Consider the following 23,437-nt stretch of genomic DNA (forward strand, 5'->3'; position numbering starts at 1 on the left):
TTGTTGAGGGCCAAGATCTGAATTTGGCACGTGCTGATATGCCATCTGACATCCAGCACTCAAACATTTGAGTAACTTTTATCTCGTATCAGCAATTTTGACAGGCAAAACAGGCTGCCTCTTCTCCATACTGTGTCCAGCAGGGTCCTTTTTTCTCTAATGTAACTATTAGTAGGCGTTGCTCTTCTAGCTGTTAAGTTCAAGGCAACAATCTGTAATGCTTCCATGGGAAACTGTGCCCCAGACAATCTTCATAAATAGTTTCCTAAACAGCATTATGAGTAAAAGGAATATTGCAGGAAAAGGAAAAAATTGCTCCTTTTCGTTTGAGTGTTGCTATTTACAGTATGTGTAAAACAGAAAAGGGTGATTGTAGTGAGTCAGTCATTGCCCTTCCACACTCCTCCTTTCTTTTCTACAAATTACTGCAAGAAAACGTACCTGTGTTTTGGATTTGGTTTTAAAATTATGGCTTTTTCTTTCTTTCTTTTTTTTTAATAGGAATTAAAAAATCTTCTGTTTGGCTCTAGTCTTTGTTGCTTCAGCGAGGAATGGAAAATACAGAGTTTTACATTTAATAACTTACCCCAGTTAAAATACGGCATTGTGCAAAAAAAGGTACCGCAAATGACTTCCTTAAAGTGATGTTTGCTTTTGACACTGAACTGGCAAAGGCTGTGTGTTTCAGCAGTAAAAGAAAAAAAAAAGTCTTCTAAAGAATCTTCTATTTCTTTAATTTCTCTGGTTACCACTGGTTGATGTCTCCTTGCCAAGTCTTGTTAGGAGACTTGACATGGGTAAAATATTTCTGGGGGAAACTTAACGTCACTACAGAAAGTGTGTGTATGTGTGTGTGCGACAGGGAATTATTCAAAGGCAGGAAGACAAACCACTTCAGCTGAAAGCTAGTGGTGCTAAAAGAGTAAAAGGGAATAAATCAAGGGTGGAGTTTAAGAGAAAAAGGATATGTGGGGGCAATGTTTAACAAGTTTAAGATGGAGTGTGATTTGTCTCAAAATGGGAGGATGCAGCAAGAATTGCCTGTAGTGCCTGGGAAATCACAAGGAGATTTTTGCCTCTTAAAGATGTGGGGGCACATGTTGAGGCTCATTCCTAAAATACAAGGGAACAAATGCCCCTGCGGTGTCACTAGGACTGGGACACTGGGATTGCTGATGGTACCACCTCTTTGGCAGACAAGATTCTGTAATTCTAGATTGCAGCCACAAGATGCCAGCTCCTCTCTAAAACAAGGTTTTCATCAATTCTTAGGCATCACCTACCAAATGCCCCTTTTTTAAAATCCCCAGCAGGTCCCTGTGGTTACCAGAGCTGGTAAAACCAGTTCAGGGTCAGCCTGGAAAGCGTGTATCCAATCCATAGAAATTTTTGGTGTTAACAAAAAACTCTCCGGTCTAGGACATTCAGTGGGAGACTCACTCATCTGGTGTCTAGCTTGTCAGTCTTGCCTGGGCTCTTACAGGCTGACACTGCAGTGCTTCGGGCTGTCCTTCTGCTCTGTATGCCAGATGCAGTTGACCAGCCTGGATTCTCAGCTGGCTGATACGTAGATTCAGACCAGGGACCACACACAGGGCGCAGGATGTATAGCTGCCTCCAAAATCAAACAGATCCATTGTAAAAGTACATTCTCCTCAGCTGCAGCTTAAAGCCTTTGTCTCTGCCCTGTGACTCTGTTTATGCAATATCCACGCACCAGGTCTCTTCTCTTAAGAGCAAGGATCTCAGGACTTTAGAGAAGGAGTAGACTCCTCTTTGCAAAACACTCATCAAGCTTCTGCACTGTATCTTCCCTGAGAGAAGTAGACCGTTATGTACTATACAGAAATGAGAGGAGGAGAGGCTTTGGGGCAAGGACAGTGGCTAATAAACATATCATTAAGATGTTTGATCAGCTTACCTTGTCTAGTTAAATATTTCATTAGGCTGATGATCTCAGAAGAAAGCTGCTTATGTTTAAATAAAACCTAGCGGGAAAAAAAGATAACAAATATCTTAATGTAAACTCCAAAAGGAGCCATGGCAGTAATGTTCACTGGTCCAGAGTAAATGTTACTTTGGTGTTTCCAGACCCTGCTGCTAGAGAAAGGATGTCTCATCACTTCTAGTGACTCACTGGCCATTAAATTCCCTACTGCAAATTCCACAACAGGAATGGGAAACCAGAGTGTTTTGCTTAGATGTGTTTATTTCAGATAGTTAATCTATTCCTCCTCACTTTCAAATTCATTTCAGCTGAATGATTGTTTGATTGTCTCCTATGTTAAGTTTCTATGGTGCTATAAGAAGATATTAAGAATGGTTCCTAATTTTTTTTTTTTTTTTTTTTTTTGGACTGGGAGGCTTTCTCTGGCGAGCTGAAATAAACCTTGCTTTTTTCCTTAATATATTTCAGATGATTCCCTCATTAGTTATGTAAGGAATTATAGAGAGATAGTGTGTGTGTAACATAAATGAGAACATGGAAGGTATCAATATCTAAGCTCTTTTCTGATTACAGGACCTTTATTTTCGAGGTTGCATACTGTGCATACTGCATGTACCCACAGGTCCTGTTCCCTTGGGCCTGGGGTGGTACTTAGGGCAACCTGAGAATTAAACTGATCACTTCGATCACATTACTACTTGAAAATAGCACAAGATTTTGAGAGGAGTTTGACAGATCCTAAACCGATTCATCACAGCCTGGTCAGGAGTGCAACTGCAGCATGTGACAGCAGTGCAATCCTGGGTTAATTTCATGCTGTGGAGAGGGATTTGGTATGCTGAATTCTCTGTTAAATTGTAATAATTCCCAGTACTACAAATGTGATGCGTGGCATCACGGTATCTGTGATGTTAGTCTTGTGTCCTGCATAGCCTGCTCCATTCATGCAGAGATGTTCCAGACAAACTATGGTTCTTCTCTGTCTCCTCAGAAAATTGATTGAGTAAATAATAGGATATGATGTACCTGGGAGAGAACTGAGTGGCAAGAGAAGGACAGTTATACTGGATAAAGTTTTCTAGACAAGAAGAGGCCATGCTATTTTTTTCTCAGGAGAGCTTGTGCAGCTATCTCCTGTTAACCCCCAGGAACAGGTCTTGGTCATGCAATGGGGCCAGGTGGGCTAGATGACATGGAATAAGCAACAAGAAGGAAAGACATTGCTACCCTGTCACATAGTCTTTCAAAACAGCTACAAAGCTATTTTCCATAAAGTTTAAATTAAATATGGTATTTGTTGGTATTGTGATTTTTTTCCAACATTAATTATTTGAAAGGTTCAAACTTCCTTTCTTTTCTTTCTCTTCCTCAGTGAGAGAGCCGCGTGGTGCAGAGGGCTAGACATAAAACTGAAATCTTTGTTCAGTGGTCTAAGTGGGAACATGAGGGGAGGTAAAAGAACAAGGCTAATTTTCACCCTCTGGAAAACAGTCAGATTTGATTTTTCTCAGGAAGTTAAGGTAGAATGTGGGTCAGTAGGGATCAGGAGGTCTTTCATTTTTTGGCAATCACAGAAGAGAGTTAAAAAACCAAACCTTTCCTTTGATGGCTAAGTATTTTCAGGAGAAATAGGTGGGAAATAGAATACCAGCATTTTTTGACAATCACAGAACAGAGTTAAAAAAACCAAACCTTTCCTTTGATGGCTAAGTATTTTCAGGAGAAATAGGTGGGAAATAGAATACCAGTTAGTAACAAAGATTTTCATTGGCTTGCAAAAAAAAAAAAAAAAGAAAAAAAAAAAGAGCAACAGAGAACACTACAAAGTCACGGATGGAAAGAGAGAAATGAAAGAATGGTTTGTGTTCGGTGGTGTTGGGTTGACATTTGGACTTGATGATCCTTGAGGTCTTTTTTCAACCTTAATGATTCTGTGATTCTATTATTTAAGCCTGAATAGAACCACATGGCTTGCAAAAGTTTTTACCAGCATCAAACAATGCAAATAGTTTTGCTCATGGAGTGTCCCATTATTCCCCTCAGGGTGGCCCATGTGGAGTCCTGGCCGCAGTTCAAGCTTGTGTCCTACAGCAGCTTATCTTTACAGACAGTAACAGGAATAAAGACACTCGGTAAGTCAACAGTTGACATCAGAAATATTTTCCATACAGAAGTAAAAATTTTTTCCTCTGCTGCAGCCACTCAAGAGCCTTTGGAGTTTGAACTTATTGAACTTTTCTTTGTCTCTAAGAGAGAAAGAAAGTAGCATATGATTTACTTGTATTTACTTCCCTTTCAGCTGTAGGGATTTAGAGGCTGGAGTTGTATTTGTATAATTACTTGCTTGTGATTAACCCAAGAACCTCTAAAAAAAATCCAACAGCTTGAATTGGGGCCAATGAAAATTATTTAACCTTGAGATCCCAAGGAGATATGATTTCAAAGAAAATGTATTCAAGATTTGAAAGCCCATGAAATTCATGCAGTTTCTGACACTAAGAGTCTCAGGGAGGGTGAAAAATTAAAGTTATAGCTATATTTTTTTTTTCTTGATACTGTGCTTGATCTTTCACAGTTAAACTCATTAATAGAATTTGAGTTTAAATTCTGTGTGTGTATTTTCTACTTACTTTAAAGGAATATTGTTAAGTGTTGCTAGTTAAGCACTGCTAGTGTCAAGGAAAATTCCTTGGGCTGCTATAATATTAACATACTTGTCACTTTACTAGAGGAACAGAGCTAAAATGCTGAAAAAAGGTCTAAAAAATATTACTTTATTACCAGACTTGCAGTTTGGTTTGTTGAATGGGGGTACCAGTATTTTACTGGTTTATGCTGCCACCAACTTGGGTTATTTGTTGGTGAAAAGTTTTCATGGTGAGATTTCGCTTGGACTTCATTACCTTAAAGTGTAAAAAAGTTGATAATGTATATGAATTTGGCCTTAAATGTCCACTTTTCTGCTTGGAACTGTTCAGGAAAGCGACAGGGTCTCTGTTGATTTTCCTTAGTTTTGTTTGACTGGCACTTAATGTAAATTCATTCTTTGCGCTGTTTTCATCGATAATGGAAAGAAACAGGCACCTGTGGAACATCATTATTTGTCTTCAGCACCCAGGATGGGAGGTGACAGTTAATCAAAGGATTACCAGCTCCTACGGGTTCCACACAGGTGCCCAGGTCCAGGAGTGCTAATGGGTAGGCAGTCCTGATACAAGACATCTAGTCATTCGAAATGTTGAAAACCAGGCTTAGAGCCTAAATACAATACTGGAAGTTTTACCATTACTACTACTATTGCTGCTGCTAGTTATTATTGGCACTCATTGCTTGCAGACCCCAAGACAAGGGCCAAATTAACAAGATGCTATGAATCATCACTTGAAAATTGCCTGTTCCTTGGAGTCACTTAAAGGCATTTACCATGGACTGATAAAGAGATAGGGTCAGTGGTATAGTACATGTGCAGAGTGTAATATCAAGTTAATTCAACAACGTTATGCAGTTTAGCTTGTTTCTTCTTCTGTTCTAGCAAAAGTTTGAATTCAGATTATAATGAGAGTAGACTTTTCAAGGCAGAATGAGGAACTTGTCCACATAAAAGAGAAAAAAAAAACCCAAACAACAACTCAGAAACTTCACTGCAAGAAAATCAGTACATATTTAGATTTTATGACCAGGAATCTCCACAGAATTTCACGGAAGAATTATTTCTGCTTGTGAAAACCAAGAATTTGTTTCAGTATGGAGGACAGCCTTTGATCATCTGCTCCTTGATCCTTTGAGTCTCAGGTCATCCTTAGTGAAAACAGAGATGTTAACATTTAGTCCTTTCAACAGGGTTCAGTGATCATAAATGTCGTAAAATTATGTGGCACCAAATAAGAGGATTGAGGTCAGATTGTTCAAACTATAAATGTCCCAACTCATCCCAGCTACAACCTATGCTGTTTACTTGGCTATATTTGCCTCTCCTACTTTTCCACTCCTATTATCCACATAGTTTTAAAAGATTTTGGTTTTACATATTTTGTATATCAAAAATGCTGCTGAAGAATGCAGAAATTCTCCAAGGAATTTCAGGTTAGCAGGTGAGCTCTTTGTCTTTATGTACAGAAATGCTAAAAGCCTCCAGGCTCCTAAAAATGAATAGTAAGCTGGACTGTTTTATTCATGAGATAAACATATTTTTCTTATGATGTGTTTGCCCTGGGCAGAAACTCAGTCAGGCAGAAAGAAAGGGAAGTATCAGAGCTTGAAATGAGAAGGTTAATATTCCTTTCTAAGTCTAACCTGAATTTTCAGATTATTAGCCACTTCACAGTAAGTGTCTGACTTCAGGCTTCTTCAACATTCAAGAAATCATTATCATGTCTCCTTTCTTACTCTGCTACTTACCTCTCTCAGACATATAAATTAGTTGCTGTGCTTCCCATAAATTTCTGAGTGTCTGTATTAGAACACAGGCAGAGATAAGAGAAAGTTGTGATTATATTTTTTTTTCCCCTGAAAACTCTCACCAATTATTTCCCATATCTCACATCCTTCAGAGAGGGAAGCATTCTCTAAATGAACATTATATTCAAGGCAGACATTGAACTTGAAAGTCTGTTTAATTTTTTGGTGTTTGCTGTTTCTTGTTTAATCTTTTGAATTATTAGATCTGTTACTCGAATGCTGGGAACAGTTTTTGACATCATCTCCCATGCTTGTAACACTCTAAGACTGATAATATCTGAATTTCAAAGACTTCCATTCTTGAAGCCACTAGCAAAAATTCCAGTTCTGTGCTTCCCAGGGGCGTGGATCTGTTGTCCACTTCTTCAGGCTTGTGTATGTTGGGTTTTATTCTTAAATCTGCTAATTTTCCATTATGTGACTTTTGTCACATAGTCCTTTATTTCTCAGTTCACATCTTGTAAGTTAGAGTAACAGGAGGTATTAGAAGACTTCACAAAACACAATTTGTAGGAAATGTGTTGACAGCATTGCTTACATGTTTGGGATCAAGAGACTCCTGTAAACACTCCATAGTTTTGCACATCATTGTGCAAGTTCCAAGCAAAGCATGTACATGAAAATATTTCAGAAACAGTGGAGCTCCACAGACAAATACTGGGTCAGCTACCATAATGTTTTAGGTCACCACTTTGGGCATGGCCTATTAAAAAAATGCAAGCACAGTGTTTATTGTTGATGGTACTTTAGATAAAGTTTCGTGGTAGGTAAGAACATTATGGTATAGATTTGTTGACAAGAGTTCAGAATAAAATCTTAAGAAAGAAATTAAGTATGAAGGCATTTCTAAACTAAAAATCTTATTTCATATATAAAGCAATCCTGTTACAGAGTATTAAAACAATTTTATTACAGATTTAAAGATTAATTAGCTTCTCTTGTCCATTGTTTACCAGTATAGCATTGTTCCCTAAAGTACATTTACCTGTTTTTTTTTCCAACCAATTATAAATATATATTCTGAAAGAGCATCCACTATTTTTTTTTTAGAAGATTAGTTTTCAGAGTAAGATTATAAATCTGTGTATGATCAGTTCTGGTGGCTGATCATACCTTATTTAGCCTTCTCTTTAATTTGGTGCATTGTTCTTAATGACAATAATAGTTTTGTTTTAATCATTCCTTATAAATCACACACCACCTTTACTATTAAGCTCCTAGAAGCAGAGATTGTGCATTTAATCTCTTAGATCCACCTGCATTACAAGGGTATTGCCATAGAATATAGAGACATAGGCTAGCAAGCTTAAGCTTGGCTTAAGTACCCATAACAGCAGTCTAACCATCACTATGAGAAACATAAGCTCATCCAGATCCTCCAAATGCAGCACACTGCTGTTAACACTTGACCTAGGTGAATTAACGTCCCTCGAATTTCTGTTTTGCTTCTGAATTCAGAAGAGAACTACCCGCTGTGCCCAGAGTTTGTTTTATGGGCAATCTAGAGGAAGTTGTTCTAGATACAGCTCTGTTCACTGGATCTGATTATCTTCAGGAAGATCCAAGGTACCTTCTTAAATGCCTAAAATTATGTTTAAAGTGGTTCACCTCAAAGAATGGTTCCAGAAAGCCCATATTTCAGTGACAACTTCAATTGCATCTCCTTCTTTAGAGCTCTTTAGGTGCTGAACAGCAACACCACATCCTCCTGCCCTCTGTTCACTCCAGTGCTGAGAAGTCTTCATGTTGCATGCACAGCGAGTGCTTTCCTGACATTTCCTTCAGATGATTAATCCTAAGAGAAAGGTCAGGTTCAACTGTACCTTTATACGTGGTCTGTCTTCTCAGTAATGATACTAGCTCCCAGTTCAATTCACAGGATTTTTTTGAGTTGGCCAAGTTGTCTCTTTCTTGACTATAGAAGGAACTGAGATACCCAAATGATAATTTTCTGAGGCCACTTAATGGAGCCTCATTATTAGGTGTTACAACACCTAAATAGTCTCTAAAAAAATGCTTTTGTTCTTTTAGCTGCAAACCTGCTATGAATCTGTGTATACTGTATTTGGGGCACTTTGCCCTGTAATGAGTAAGCTTCCCAATAAACATTTTGACACTTGTCTGTTTCTTGCATTTCCTGGACTGCAGTTGTCTTCAGCCTTCCGAAGTTCACAGGACCAAATGCCTCACCATGGCTATTGCAGGCATCTTGTGGCGTGCAGGAGGCAATGAAAAAGCAATTGTGGCACTGTAAGTAGGAGAAGCAATTTTAGTTAGTGTACAACGCTCCTATACTTGTGTCTGTAATATATGTACATAGTTCACAAAATTAAAGTTTTGTAAGATGTGTTTATGCAGTCTAAAATGGCTTAGGGAGAAATACAAAATGTCATTTCTGCTGTCCCAGTAGCTGCTGCAGAATAGCCAAATTCTTTGAAATTGCTCTGAAAGATCCTTTCATTGAGGCTAGGATTCTTCCAAAATCTTTACCAAGAGTTATTTTTCCAGATGTAGCACTTTACTCCAACAATTTTGTATTGCAGGTTATTCTACTATGGCTGGGATTAATTTCCTTTTGCTGTGGCTGGCTGCTAGTTACTTAGTTCATGCTATGCAATTAGGCTGCTTGTTCGCAAGACATCTAACTTTTAGATAGCTAGCTTTGGCTGTACTGGATCCTACGTGGTATTTTTAAGTGAGCCAAGTTTTGTGAGAATAGGTCATTTCTTTTATTAGACCAACTAAGATAGCTGAAAGATAGCAGAGAAACTTTTGGGCACAGAAATCCTTCTTCAAACCTAAAACAGAAGGAACAAATTCAGAGACATTTCAAGTGATATTTTGCATCTATAAAAATCCTTCATCTATGATGATATTGTGCATATGTTCTTCTGCTTGTTTTAATGTCATTGCTCTAATATTCTTTTCCAATAAAAACTGTCATTAACATCTTAAATTTATATTTATCCTCTTTCTGTATAGAGAAACTTGTAAATTGTAGAGCACAGAAAGCACAGCCTGGATAAATTACATGTTTCATTGACAAAAGCTTAATATGTGATAGGAACTTATTATGCAAGAGGTCGTAGTTAAAAATAATAATTCAAAATCTTTGGCTCATCATTCAGTTCATATAACATGCTGATTTCTCTTTAATGCCATTTTGTTCCTTTTAACATGAGCTTTGATTTTGTCTGAATATCCTCTTCAGGCCATCAGGAAGACAACAGTTCACTCCCGTAGGAAAATACAAGGCAGATGGAATCCTAGAAACTGTAAGGCTCTGTGTAACTCACAGTAATATTCTCTGTACATCCTTTTTCTAGCTTTTCTTATTTTAGTACAGTGAATCTGATTTCCACTGCTCTCTTAGTGTTTTAAAATCTTTTATGTCAAATTAGTCAGTTGTGATCCAAAACCCAATAAGAAATAACAAAATCCTGTAGTCTGGCTCTGAGTTGTCCCAGTGTCTCTGGGTAATTGGCCTTTCTGAAGTCCTTTTTGTTCTATCTACCTTTCAAGCTTATAAATGGTTCCTACTTTTTTACTGGTATGCAGTAAAAGTGAACATGGATCCTTTCAAGTTGACCAGCATGGCCACAAGCATCAAAAGGCAGTATTGCCTTCTTGTCTTACACAGAATTCTTTGCCTTTTTTTTTTTTTTTCCTCCAGAAGCTCCAAATGGCAAAATACTTTCCACTTATGTGTTTATTTCCATCTGAAGTTCTCAAATGGCTTTGCAATGCCATAAGCCAGGCTTTAGTGGTTTAAGGAAATACTACTGGCCTCTTAAATGGAGAAATGGGTGTATCAAGAACTTTTCAGAATCAGACAGTTTTGGAACAACTGGAAATGAAAACCTGTAGAAATAGGGTGAATTCAGCAGAAAACCTTCGCTAAAATGTGCTCTTCCAAGAGATAAGATAGGTTATTTAATTAATATGCTAACATAATTCCCAGATGCTGGCTATTTCAGAGTGTAACTAACACCATTAAGCTCCCTCTAAGTACTGCTCATCAAAGGTCATGTGGAGATAACCACAGTGAAAATGTGATGGAAAGGAATATAATCCGGACTGCTTGATCTTCCCTCATGTGGTGTCCACAAGACCATCACTTCTGTCAAAATATGAAGAGGGAAAAATAGTCAAAGAACGTTGAAGTAAGGGCCTGGGTCTGTGAACTCTCCTGAACTTCATGTTAAATGGGAGTATTCATGGGAGCGTTCTCTAGGGATGATAAGAAGTGCTCTGATCCATGCCTGCTATAGATGATTCACCACATACATACAAACTCCTGAGCTGTTTGCCCCTTCTATGTCTTCTAAAGCTGCACTATTCCTACGTTTGTCCTAAGAATTGTTTTTTATTACATAAACAATGCTTAAAATTGAATCAAATTGTCTGTTCAACGAACTTTAAACTAACAAGAAGTAGGTAGATTCCATTACATTTTGTTAGTTCAAATCTTTCCAGACAGATGTAAAGTTTTGTTTACTTCAGCTTTCAGGTTATAAAAGTGAGTTCTTACTGTTTCAGTTACTTTTTTTTTCTTCTTACATTTCTTCCTAGCTAATGCTACACAGTGCCACCAGGTATGAAGATCTGATTGTATTTCTTCAGCAGAATATTCACCAGGTACTGTGTATAGAGAAGACACTAAACTCGTTATAGTTCAGCTGCCAGATTTTCTGTGGTTATCAGTTTCATACGATGCCTTCTGAACATTGTTTCAGACACTGTGTGGACACGTCTTGCATTTTAACAAACAGAGCAACAAATTCAGTTCTAGCACAAACGAGAACAATTCTTTCTGCTTTCAGTTCAATTTGCATTTATTTAGGATTGGGCAAAAAATGTACACAACAAACGTAATAAAAACAATCCTTTTTTTTTCAGTTTGAAATTGGTCCCTGTGGGTGCATCCTTCTGACTGTGTCTGTCATCTTATCAAGATCTATCAATCTGTGAGTGCCTTTGTATCCCCGTTTCATAAATGCAAACCAAACACACTGTGCAAAGTGTGGAAACAGCCATGATGTGCTTAACTCTCTGGCCTTTTTGATTTATCGTGATGTTTACTCTGGCAAATATAGGGAAGCTATGCAGATTTACTCATCTAATCTTGATGCTTTTTTTGTTGTATAAAGACACACACACACATATATATACACAAAATGCTTTTAAAGTGGCAGCGATCCACCATATCTAATATAGTTGATATAATTGAATATAATATATCTAATAATATCTCCATCTGAACATTAGGCATGAGGTCTAAGTTGGTTGCCTGTGGTTCCTGTCTTGACAGTTGAAAGCAAGACTCCTTTTGAGGTTTATTTATTTCACATACTTTAGGTATCCGTCTTAGGTAGGGATGAATAATTTACTTGTGATGCCCCAATCTCTCTGTCAATGACAATGATAAAGAAAGGCTAGTATAAAATTGATTAGGCAGATAGTTTTTACATGTTTATAAGTAAGGTATGACAAATCTGGTCTCAGTTGATTGGTGCAATGAATATTCTGAACTGTAGCTAAGGGATAGTCATTATAGTCTCTCTTAAAAGGTCATTGAGGCTTGCCCAAGCACAGCTGGAGTTAACTGTGCTTTTCTACAGATTAAATGTATTTATGTGGCACTGTGAATATCAGAGTGGGTCAGAATAGAAAAGCTTTCTTCATTTTGTCAAATTCCCATTTTGTAAAAATCTCCTAGAGTTGTCTGCAAGTGAAAAGAACTCTTCCCTGACAATTTGCAATAGAATTGACATAAAGAGAGCAGCTGCACTTGAAAGCAACACAGGTTTGATTTATGTAAGCTTTTATTTCTTACATCTCTGCATTGTCTTGAAAATAAATAGCAGCTTAGTCCAAATTTGATATGCATTCAGTTGCTCACCCACTGAGAGTCCTACAAGCATTTACAGATTGTTTTTTGGTTGTGTTGTCATTTCTTCCTTTCCTTTGCTTACAATAACACTCCAGGCCATTGGCTTGACTCCGCTTTTGCACTCTAACACAAATGAGGTGATAATTTTATAGGCTATGTCATTTATTCTCATTTTTCTAAGATAATTACAGCAGAGAGGTCCAGATTAATAAAGGTATTTGAGCAAGCAACAGTATATTTAGTATTTGGTAGGATCACCAGCGCAGCAATGTTCCTATTGCTATTGATTGCATTGCTTTACTTGCTATAAAATGGTAAACATTCTTTAATAATATAAGCAAGGAGCTTATTTTTCCCATCACTTCTCAGTTCTTAGCAGATGGATTATGACATGGCCAATCAATCATCGCTGGTTGCATTTGGAGGAGCTAAGTGTCTAAATTGAATGTGAAAATTCCTTATGGTGTTTATTTGCATTTTTAGGTATCTAAATATTTTTACAGTTCTGGTCCACAATGTCAGAATTGTTTATAAAATGTAGCTCTATTTTGAGGAAGATTCATGGCTTTCTCATAGAACGTAATTTTAAAGTATTGTTATTCTTCTAGCTTGGTACTGTGTAACACATTGCATTGGTGCCTATCTTTTGTTTATAAGAAACAGGAATTTTTCTCTGTCGCTAGATACAGTGGAATGTGTTTTCAGACCTTTGCATAAATGTTTTTGGAAGTTCACACACAATTTCGTTTACATAATTTTCCGTAATACATTTGGATGACTATGTCATAGTACTTCTCTTAGGATATTAAAAATATCAAAACAAATAACTCACTGCTCATATCATCAAGAAATATGTACCATTTAGTGAGTGTTACAGGCACTGTAAGTAATTATTTACATAACTGGCATAGTTGTGGAGGAATAGTTGAAGACAAGTAAGAGTTATTTCAGGTAATGGAATTTTCATCCAGTCATAGAGCTTTGTCCCAGGTTTTTAACAGAAAATCAGTGTTTTTTTGTTTTGTTTATTTGAAATGAAAACACCATGGAAGTTTCAATTTCCCTGTTTTTTGTGTGAGTATTCTATTAAAAAAGATAGACAGATTATTTAATTTTAGTTGAGAAGTTGACGTATTTTAGTTTCTCAAATCAGGTTGAAATTATTCTGTTTGGGTCAGTTCTTCACCACGTGCCCCAATGCTGACTCTCTGGGGTCCCTTGGTAAATATATTTATAATTAATTGACATTTCTTGTTGGCACATTGAAGACTGAAAATCCAAAAATTTGGGTCATGGAAATTCTTAACCTTCAGGGTTTTTTTAAAAAAAACCACTACGTTTCTTCCCACACCAAAAATAACTTTCAGTACTGGGAGATGAGGAGGCCAAAATATGAAGATGTTCAAATAAATGTAGACAAATAATGGGAAAGTACCTGTAAACCCTGTGGTCTAGATGTAATCTCCATGTGCTCCATTTGTGTGTTCTGCTACTGCTCCTGCTGGCTGGATGTTGGGATAGGCTGACTTTTGTTCTGGCTCCGTAATGTTTACATTGTTACTGGTTTTTCTTGTAAAAGGAAATTCCAGATTTCAGCTAGGTCTATCGAGCGGTTGTTTTAAATCACTGCCAATCGAAGTATTTTTATTTAAAGGGAACGTATGCCAGGAAATGCAGGGCTTTGCGCTGCTTTGTAGATTTTGGTAATGAGTTTATCATACTCCACGCACTAATGATCATCACTGGTAGAACTGATAACAAATGGCCAAAGAGGAGAGAGAATTCCTGAGGAAGTTGCTGAGAACGTGTTGTTGTTTCTGGTACAGGAAGGAATGCTAGTCACTAACAATTGTAAACTTTTTTTTTTCCCTTTACAACCAGTGATAAATTAAAAAATAGTGGGCGTATTGTACTAGCTCAGGGGAGTAATCTTCCTGCATGTGCAACGTGTATTAGAATCTTCGTGTTGTTAAGAGCTACAAGATGTTTTCCATGTACCTGGGGGAGACTGAGTTTAAAGGTGGGGTTCAAGCCCCCATATGGGCCTCACCATTGCATCTGAGAATGGCACATTGCAGGTAGGAAAGTTACAAATACTCAGGAATGGTTTACACTGACCCAGTAATGGCAGCTTAAGTAAACCTCACAGTCTTGCTGAAGTTACAACATGTATGGGAACTCCATCACCAGGTTGCTCTAAAAGGTGCTGACTCGTCACCTCTAACGCTGCCACCTTCCTCACTGTGCTTACTCCTGCAAACCCGTTCCTATGGTGGGATGTGGCAGATTCTGATCCACTCATTGAAATGTCTTTAAATGTCAGCTTTTTACCAACCAGTCACACTGTCTGTTTTCATTCCCATATTTTTCTTGGTCTGTGCAATAACTTTATTGCGTAAAACCATAATTCCTAGAACTTATAGCAAAGAACATATTGAATAAGAAAATTCCTTAGGTCAAATTCATTTGTGGAAAAACGGTGTATTGCTGTTTTCAAGCTCCCTGGAGAAAATAAATAGAGCCTCATCTGAAACACAGACTCATTGTATTACAAATTTGCTGACCAAGAGAATCAAAACACCAGTGTTTAGAATCTCTTTTTGTCATCTTAGGGATATTTTATCTCTTACTGATACCAGACCATAAACGTAATTCTGCAGTCAGCATTGGTCATTTGGATATCTTTTCAATTTTTTCTGTGAAGTGTTTGTGTGAGAATAAAGAAAACAATGGCTTTATCTGTGGGGGGAAAAAAAGGAGAGTGATTTTGCAGGTCAGGAGGAGGCTGTGTACTTCATTAAGGTTGGCCGCTTACAAACCTAGGAAAATACGTGTCAACACCTTTTTCTTTACTGTGATCCTACAACTCTAATAACTATCTTTCTGTAGTCTACACTGCTCCAGAAATATGTACGGCTCTATTTTAAAATCATTTGTGCTGTTTCCATATCTGAGTTGGGAGTATTGGTTTTTGGTTCTTTTTTTTTTTTTGCTTTCCCAAAAGTCAATGCCTTTTTTATTAAATGGAATAAATCAGATTTTGATTACTTATCAGTCTAGGACTTCTCACACTGGAAAAGTCTGCCCTTAGTTAATAGTAATTTATCTCATTCTCTGAAATCTTCTATCATCATTTAGCAAATGTGACTTAAAACTGTTGTTCTGTGCACTTATTCTTCCTTCCTGGAGTACCATTTTACTGAACTAGGGATGTTAAATTTCCTTTGTCTTTCATTTTTAAGCGCTGTGCAGATGCTGGACAAACTATGCATTGTTATCACTATTATGCCCTGTACTATACGGAAACATATTTATTTGTCAACTTGGTTGTTCTTCTGTAATTATTTGTCTGGTTGCAAGCCATATTCCAACAATCTTCCAGCTTTTGTCCATTGGCAAACTACTTTTATCAATTTTTAAAAAAGTATAACAGTTCTATCTTTACTTATCTCCATAGGACAGCATTTCACTGTGAGACATACCGTTATATATGTACATTATATATTTATAGTACAGCAACATCTATAAGCTGTAATAACGATCAGAAGCTCTTCTTGCCAAAGAGTCAGAAAGAGTAAAGCCACATCCAGAGTCACCTCAGCGTGCCACCTACTATTGCCCAGTAGCTCTGACCATGTGTGCACTAACTTAGAGGGCAAACAGATGGGCTCATCCAGGGCAGGAGAAAGTTATCTCAGATTTGCTGCAGGGCAAAACACATGTATATGTGCAATTACTAAGGGATGCATTCTAGCTGGCCTCAATATCATTTATTTGCCCATAGACACACAATTCCTGCTCTACAGAGTTTTTATAGAACAGGAGGGACATGTTGCAAATGGGAAGCAGAAGCCTGTTGGAATTGTTTTATCAAAGAGCTTCCAGATATGTATAATTTGTTTGGCATGTACTATAAGCGTGTGAACACACTGTTTTACTGTGACCAGAACGAAGTGCCACAAATCAGAGGAGAATCTGTAAATTGACTCCTGAACTTTGACATCTCTAGCCGTGATGTTGCCTGCCTTTCAGACATGTTTCGCGGGTCCATTTTCATCTGGATTATTTCATACTCCTGCGAGGACAGAATAAGCACTCTTAATTAACCATGCACTCCATTATGATAAATAATCTTAAATAACCTCACACAACCATATTAAAATTATAAAATGTAAGTGTAATTCAAACGTTGAAAGCCAAGCTCTGGGAAGACTATCTTTACTCAGTAAGAGATGTGTAACATGGGATGATCATGATAATAGTCTGTATAAAGTCATTTTTTCCTGTATCCTTTTCTATATCCATTCTTTATCTTTTTCTGTATCATTTACTGTGAAATAACCCTGATTCTGACATGTTACTTGACATTTAAACTTTCAGTCACTGAAAAAGAAAGTGATGCTCTGTTGGTGCATGAATTGCAGGTGGAATAATGGGTCCTCCACCCTCAATCCACTTTACTTTACTGACACCATTTCCTGTCTGAGAGCCAATCTCTAAATTAGAGTTCCCCTAAAATGCACCTACTCTCCTCATGCTATTTGGCCGGTGAAGAAAGGCTTCCCCTGAAATGACCATTTGGCTTGTCCAGTGGCAAAAGCAATTACAACTTCCCATAAAAGATCCAATCATAAGAGACATACTCAGTTCTTAATGGAATTATATTTTTCTATGAGCCAGTTTTCTGGGAAAAGTTTTTCAGATGGAGTTCCCCCCAACTTGAGAACGCCTGGGAGGCCAACAGCAACGGGAAATGACGTGTGGGAGCAGTTTTCATTCAGTGTTTACAGTTATGTAATATAAATACATGTCATCATGTATTTTACGGCTTCGTCTTTTGGTGTTTGGAAAAGATAGGGAAGCAGCTATTTTTAAGGGGAAACAGCTGTCAGTTACGTTACAGTGCTAATAAACAAGCAGCTTGACCTAACTGCAAAATCCATATTTGAGAGTCTCAAACCTTTCCAAGACCCATTTGTGATTTTACAACATGGAGGAAGCATGAGATTAGATTTACCAAGAACAGTGGGAGGAGAGCAAATAGGAGAGTTTGTGTGGCATCCGGTCCTGGGTAGGGAAGAACTGAGTCCTTGTTTGTCTGGGTAAGTGAACTTCTCTGCCTCGTGCTTATAGGTTGCATGCAATTCATAATCTTCAGGATCTTCCTTGTCTTTGAGGCTCTGTTGTGTGAATTAAACAGAGGCTGTTCTAGCTGGAGTCTTCACTGGGCAAGAATTGCTTGCTACATTAAAAAACATCTTTATAAACGTAGAACCTTGAAGCACAGATTGCAGATTCAACTGCTAAGAGGCAAAAAAAAAGAAGGGAATTTTCTTGAAAGAAGTTGATGTTTTCCATCAAAGACAATAAAACAGGGATAATAATTCAGACAGCCTTAGTAATATTCAAAGAGAAATGCGAGACCAAGATTTGAAGCTATGAGATTTATATTCTTTCAAAAGTGGATATGCAGTGGAATATATTGATGTATGAAATGTCACTTTATAACACCTGGGAAAGAGGGGGCCCAGGGACAAAAGAAGAAAGCTAGAGATGATGGTGGAATGGGATTTTGAAGACAAGATACAGGAAAGGAGAGTAAGATCTGATATGTAGGCATCTCTCAAATAAGATCTGAAGATAAGGAAGCTCTATAGCCTGCTAGCTAAGGAATGTGACCCAGGTGGAAACGTGATCACAAGGCAAAGAAGAGGAAGAGCTGAATTAGATTTGAAGTTTGCTGCACTGAACAACAAAAACCAAAGGTTAGCGGTAAAGGAAACTGAAAAAAATGAAACCAAACTCAGCAAAAAAGGGAAGAATCAAGAAGACAAAGAGGTTGCTAGGTAAGGGACTGGTGTGTTGGGAAATAATGCAAAAAGAAAAAAAAAGGGGGAAAAACCCTGGGATTTGAACAAGTAATGGAGAGAGATGTGACTCTTCTCTCTCTTTAAGAAAATTCAGGAAGCCTGTCACCAGCATGGGTCCACAGAACAGAGAAGTAGACTGTATACTGGTTGATAGCAAATTTAATGTAGATACGCAACAGAAAGATTTCTTAGATGTGTTCCCCTGCCACATCTAATTCCTTCTCGAACAGATCAGGAGAAATCATAAAGCTGAGGAACATGTCTGAAGAGAAGGAAGCTTATTAGCTCACTCTATGGAGAATTTTCTTATCTCTAAAAAAGAGTGCAAAGGAATGGAAAAAGTGCAGTGAGCAACAACTAACTCTAGCACTAGTGATCTGAGTCTTGGTGTTGGAAAATACAGAAATAACATGATTAAGACGAGGTTAGACCCAGACTTTGAGTCACAGAAATTAAACAACAGACAATTTCCGTATCATATCAATATCAGAAAAAATTGAGAAGTTTCTATGCAGACTGGATGTGGCTGATATTAGGAATAATGTAAAGAATACTCTTAATCTAAATTAATATTTTGCCTTACATTTCAGTAAGGAGAAAAACATGATACAAAGTCAGGATGGATAATTGGAGTCCATGCACAGAAATTGAATTAATTTTCTGGGAGGCAGAACTGAACCTGAAAAGGTGATGGATACACAACAAGAAGGAAAAAAATAAACCAGGTAAACTGTCTTACTTTGTCAGACTTTATGAATGGACTTGAATCTAAAAGCATACTTGCTTTTTCATACAATACCACTTGCCCCATTAAAAACATAGAGTGACCTTGCATCTCTGGTGCAGTAAGTTTGGAGAACTGGATGCTCTCCATCTCCAAATATTGAAATAACTAGATCACAGACACAATGGCAATGATGCTTAATACCTTTTCACAATAGAGGTCACCATATAACTATGTAATAGCAAACAATGCTTACATTTAAGAAAGGTGTAAGAGCAGACCAAGCAATTTAGCCTTTATATCAGCAGGTTGAAAAGCTGTAGGCAAGATTCTGAAAACACAGTAACTAACTCCAGAGATAAATGGAAAATGACAGGGAATAAGTCTGATTTTACAGAAGAGAACTCATAAAAGACAACTAATATTCCACTTTGATAAAAAAGCTGTGTTTTTCTAAGTGGGAAATGAAATAGATTATTTCTATCTGAACTTCAATAAAGCATGCATTTGTAGTACAAAATGGAGAATTATTAGTTAAAGTGAAAAAAAATAGAATGAAATTAGTTAATGGAGAGGTAATAAGAGATTTTTGTATTTGATATCATGCCAAATGAGAAGTCATATGCTAATGTGAAAATAAGAGATCTTTTAAAAATTATAGAGTTGAGAATGAAAAGGGACTCAAAAGAGTTATCAGTGTGGGGAAGGTTACTGATAGAGTTCCTCAGTGATCAGTCCAGTATTACATTTAGTTTTTTTTCCCTATAGTAATGTTGGAAAAAGGGAGTGGTGTGCTAATGAAATGTACTGATGACTCCAAAGTTGAAAGGCACTGTCAATACAGAGAACAAATCGTGTTGTACAAAAAGGGTTGGCTCAGCTTCAGGATGAGGGTAATAAAAAAAAATTTTCTTTTAACTACAGAAACGACAAGGTCATGCAAACAGCGATTACTCACTACTGTACTGTGGGGGTTCATAAGTTGTAAATGGTAGGATGAGGAGTTGAGAAGGGTAGTCAAGCACACAGTGACTTTGAGCCAGTGTTGTAAAATAGCATTGGATCTACTCTTAGGGTGTATCAGCATAAATAGTTTTAGGAGGTGAAGACATATTAATAGATTGTTCAAGGCACTGATGTGTCCTCATTGAAATGCCATGTCAAATTGGGTGCACCCATTAAAACTGGGATTGGTGCAGGGAAAGGGAGGACCAGAGGAATGAGAAATCTGTCTTATAAAAGAAGAACAAAAGTTTTTATCTTTTCTAGCCTGAAAAACAGATTTTGAGAGGGGTTATATCTATTTTCTAAAAAAAAAAAAAAAAAAGTGAGGGAGCATTTGTAACTAAACAAGAAGGACCAAGAAGAGTTATTTAATTTGAAGAACAATATCAGTACAAACTGAACGTGTATCAGTAAATGTGACTAGATTTCAGGTTCCTAAGCTACCACTAAAAAAAGTATGGAAAGCCAAGAAAGCAACTAAGAAATATGGTTTTCTGTAACGGGGGTGGCTGGATTTTACCTGCCAGGTGCAGAGAACAGCATCTTCCTTTCTTCTTCCTCTCTGCAACTCTGCTTTATCCCAGTATGGCATATGGCTGTGGTCCATATCGTGGCTGAGTGTTGTTCTGAGAAGTATCTGAGATATGTGTATTTAGTTGCCCTCAGTTCCCTAAGACTGACTGTATAGGATCAAAGGAAAGGTCCATCTAGACTATTAGCCTTTCTTTGATAGGGGAAAGCTGTGGCTGCTGAAGGAATCTGTGTAAGAATTGGGGTGAATATAGAGCAATTATTCTGCTGCTGTATTCTCCATGTTTCCGATAGTCACTAATTCAGAGACTTCCTAAACTGGCAGTTGTATCCGGACCATTGAGTTTATTAGCCCTTGATGAACCTATCCCCCATGAATTTTTCTAAAACCTTTTTGAACCCTTTAATACTTTTGGCCCTCACGACATCCTGTGGCAATGAGTTCCCCAATGTAGTTATGCACTTTATGAAAGAGTTTTTCCTTGAGAAAAGAAACTTCCAAGAGTTCAGCTTGAACTGGTTGCCCAGTAAGTCTACAGAGTGTTGACTAGTTCATGTTATGAAAGGTGGTGAGTAAATGTTCTTTAATCATCATCTTACCATTGAGGAGTTTTTGAACTTCTGTTACAGCCCATCACTAGTGTCCTTTTGTAGTGAAAAGGTCCTCATCTATGTAGTCTCTTCTCATAGGAAAGCTGCTCCATGTCTTGACAGTGGATTTTTTTGACCATCTGAACTTCCTCTGATTCTACTATATGTAAATGCTCCAATTATGTTAACGTTGAGCTAAAATTTACAACACAGTGACTATTAGGAACCAAGTGTTTGTGCATTGCTTATAGTTGGCTTGTCTAATTGAGTCTTTTTTCCAGGCTGACTACAGGGTGTTGTCATTTCTATAGCAACCTTATTTCTCAGCTTGTAATATAAAAATAAATATACTCAGCCTGTCTGCAGTGCTGGCATATTTCTGAGTGTGATTTATCTGTCCAGTCCTTGGTATAGAGCAATTAGATGACCGTGCCCAAGTCATGGTAGAATCCCTTTACTTTATGTTCATCAGGTGGAGACAAGGCATTTTCCAGTAGAGTTTCTTCCTCTACTCTGCAAATTATCTAAGCAAGGTCACATAAATTGCCTTCAGGAAGTACAAGTTTCTCTCCATGTACAAAAATGCCCAGAGTGATGAGCTGCTGTTATGTGTCCATGTTTAGATATTAAAAAAACAGTGATAAGAAGCCCATCCCTAAGTGATTGCTCAGCTTTGTCATCTTCCCAGTCTTGTTTTTTCCCTTTCCTTCAGGAAATCAAAGCATTTCAGAAATGAACGCTTTTGATTTTAGGGGCATAAAATATATTTATTAAACAGACTCCAAAGATGTGAAAGAATGAGTGTGGTTCTACTACAAAATAGAGCAGTAACAAAACCACTGTCACATTTTTGCCAAATTTCAGCCAGTGTACTGTCATGCTGTTTGCTATTCAGCAGTTTGGTTAAGCAGATCTGGGTTTAGTATCTTAGCTTATGTGTTGTGCTCAGGAAGGCATATTGCATTCAATAAGAAAGATAATTTGTTTAAAAACTGAAATAGTGGGTTGAATGTGCCAATAGATTAATCACTTTTCACATCAGATCTATCCCTCTGAAATAAAAATACTTCCTATAGTATGTTAGCACCCTGTAGCAGCAGAGCTGATGAATTAAATGTGTGTGCTTACCTCAATACATGTACATTTTAAGAATTTTGTGAAATTAGCAGGTACATGAAAAAAGTGATAAATAAAGAAGGAAGCCACTTCCTTGCTTTCACTGGTTTGAATCACAGACAGCAGTCTTTTTTTTTTTTAATTATTATTTTTTTCAGAGGGGCTCTTCCCTTCTTTTTTGAACACTCATTTGAAACCTATGCAGTGTGCCAATATAAAAAAAAAAAAAATATGGAACATTTACACAATAAGCCAGGCACCCATCCTGTCATTTTCCGCATCCTCATTGTAATTATTTGAAATCCTTATGCTTGAAGACAAGTTTTTTTCTCCCTCCCAACCCAAATTCTATTTTAGGAGTAGACTTGTAATTGTGTGTTTGTTAATATAGCTGTCTGTTGCCATGAACAAAGTGAGGTCACCAATTTTCTATTACAGCTTTGCCACAGAGTTAAGGGCTGTGAAGCAGCTAGCACTTACTTAAATGCACTATTTTTTGCTTTATATTGTTTTATTTTGCTCTGCTATCAATCCAAATGATATCTAGGGTAAACAACTGACATGAACTAACTCACAGTTTGATAGTCTGGAGTTATTCGTAGTGTTACAGTTTGTATGTGATTTTTTTGTATCTAATATTCAGTGTTCAGATGTTCTCCATTTAAGACTTGGCAAGAATTTTCTTGGAAGTAAATTGAGAATTGATGTGTATGAAGCATTTTTAAGATATCTTATTTATTTATTTCAGTGTTACTGCTAAGAAAAGTTTATCTGATTACAAATTATGTTATATTCTAGCATCCTGTGCTCAAAATACTTCTATTTTGGATTTTTATTTATGCATTTTTAAAACTTTAGTAGAGTGCATACAGATCACTGTAATTTATTTTATCAATTCACCATCAGTGCTAAGGTTTATATTGCCATTACAGTTTTTCTAGCTCTGATGCTTTTGTCTATCTGTCTTAAACACTTGAAATAGTTTTTTATAATTCATATATCCCAGAATGGATGAATGAATTGAAAACATGAGGCAGATTCCTAACAACAGCTGTCATGGCTTCCTTGAAATCAGCAAGTAATGTCAGTGTGGCTGTGACAATTCAAAGCAGTCAAAGGTTTGGCTCAGAACATTTATCTATCTTCAGTACTTTAATCCTTAATAAACACATTCTTTATCACTTGAAACTAACAGTATCAACAAGGCTGAAGATTAACACAGAATCACCAACAGGAGCATGGACACAAAATGACATTTATAATACGCGATGTGTTTTGGAAAGGCTATTTCAGGCATTCCT

At 37.2% G+C, this 23,437-nt stretch overlaps 1 protein-coding gene across 1 annotated transcript in view; it reads left to right on the forward strand.

The window, feature by feature from the left end:
- Positions 1-11: 11 nt before the first annotated feature.
- LOC104467018 (protein FAM188B-like) overlaps positions 12-23,437 on the forward strand; it is a gene marked incomplete at its 5' end in the record, with an annotated part of 38,261 nt that continues 14,835 nt past the window's right edge. Inside the window, 7 exons of the mRNA XM_010080626.1 lie at positions 12-32; positions 502-618; positions 3,992-4,080; positions 8,555-8,656; positions 9,618-9,681; positions 10,979-11,044; positions 11,306-11,373. Of these exons, the coding sequence (XP_010078928.1) occupies positions 12-32; positions 502-618; positions 3,992-4,080; positions 8,555-8,656; positions 9,618-9,681; positions 10,979-11,044; positions 11,306-11,373 (527 nt within the window). The remainder of the gene's footprint in view (positions 33-501; positions 619-3,991; positions 4,081-8,554; positions 8,657-9,617; positions 9,682-10,978; positions 11,045-11,305; positions 11,374-23,437) is intronic.

The sequence above is a fragment of the Pterocles gutturalis genome, unplaced genomic scaffold, assembly GCF_000699245.1.
Source record: "Pterocles gutturalis isolate BGI_N339 unplaced genomic scaffold, ASM69924v1 scaffold13791, whole genome shotgun sequence".
Taxonomy (NCBI): domain Eukaryota; kingdom Metazoa; phylum Chordata; class Aves; order Pterocliformes; family Pteroclidae; genus Pterocles; species Pterocles gutturalis.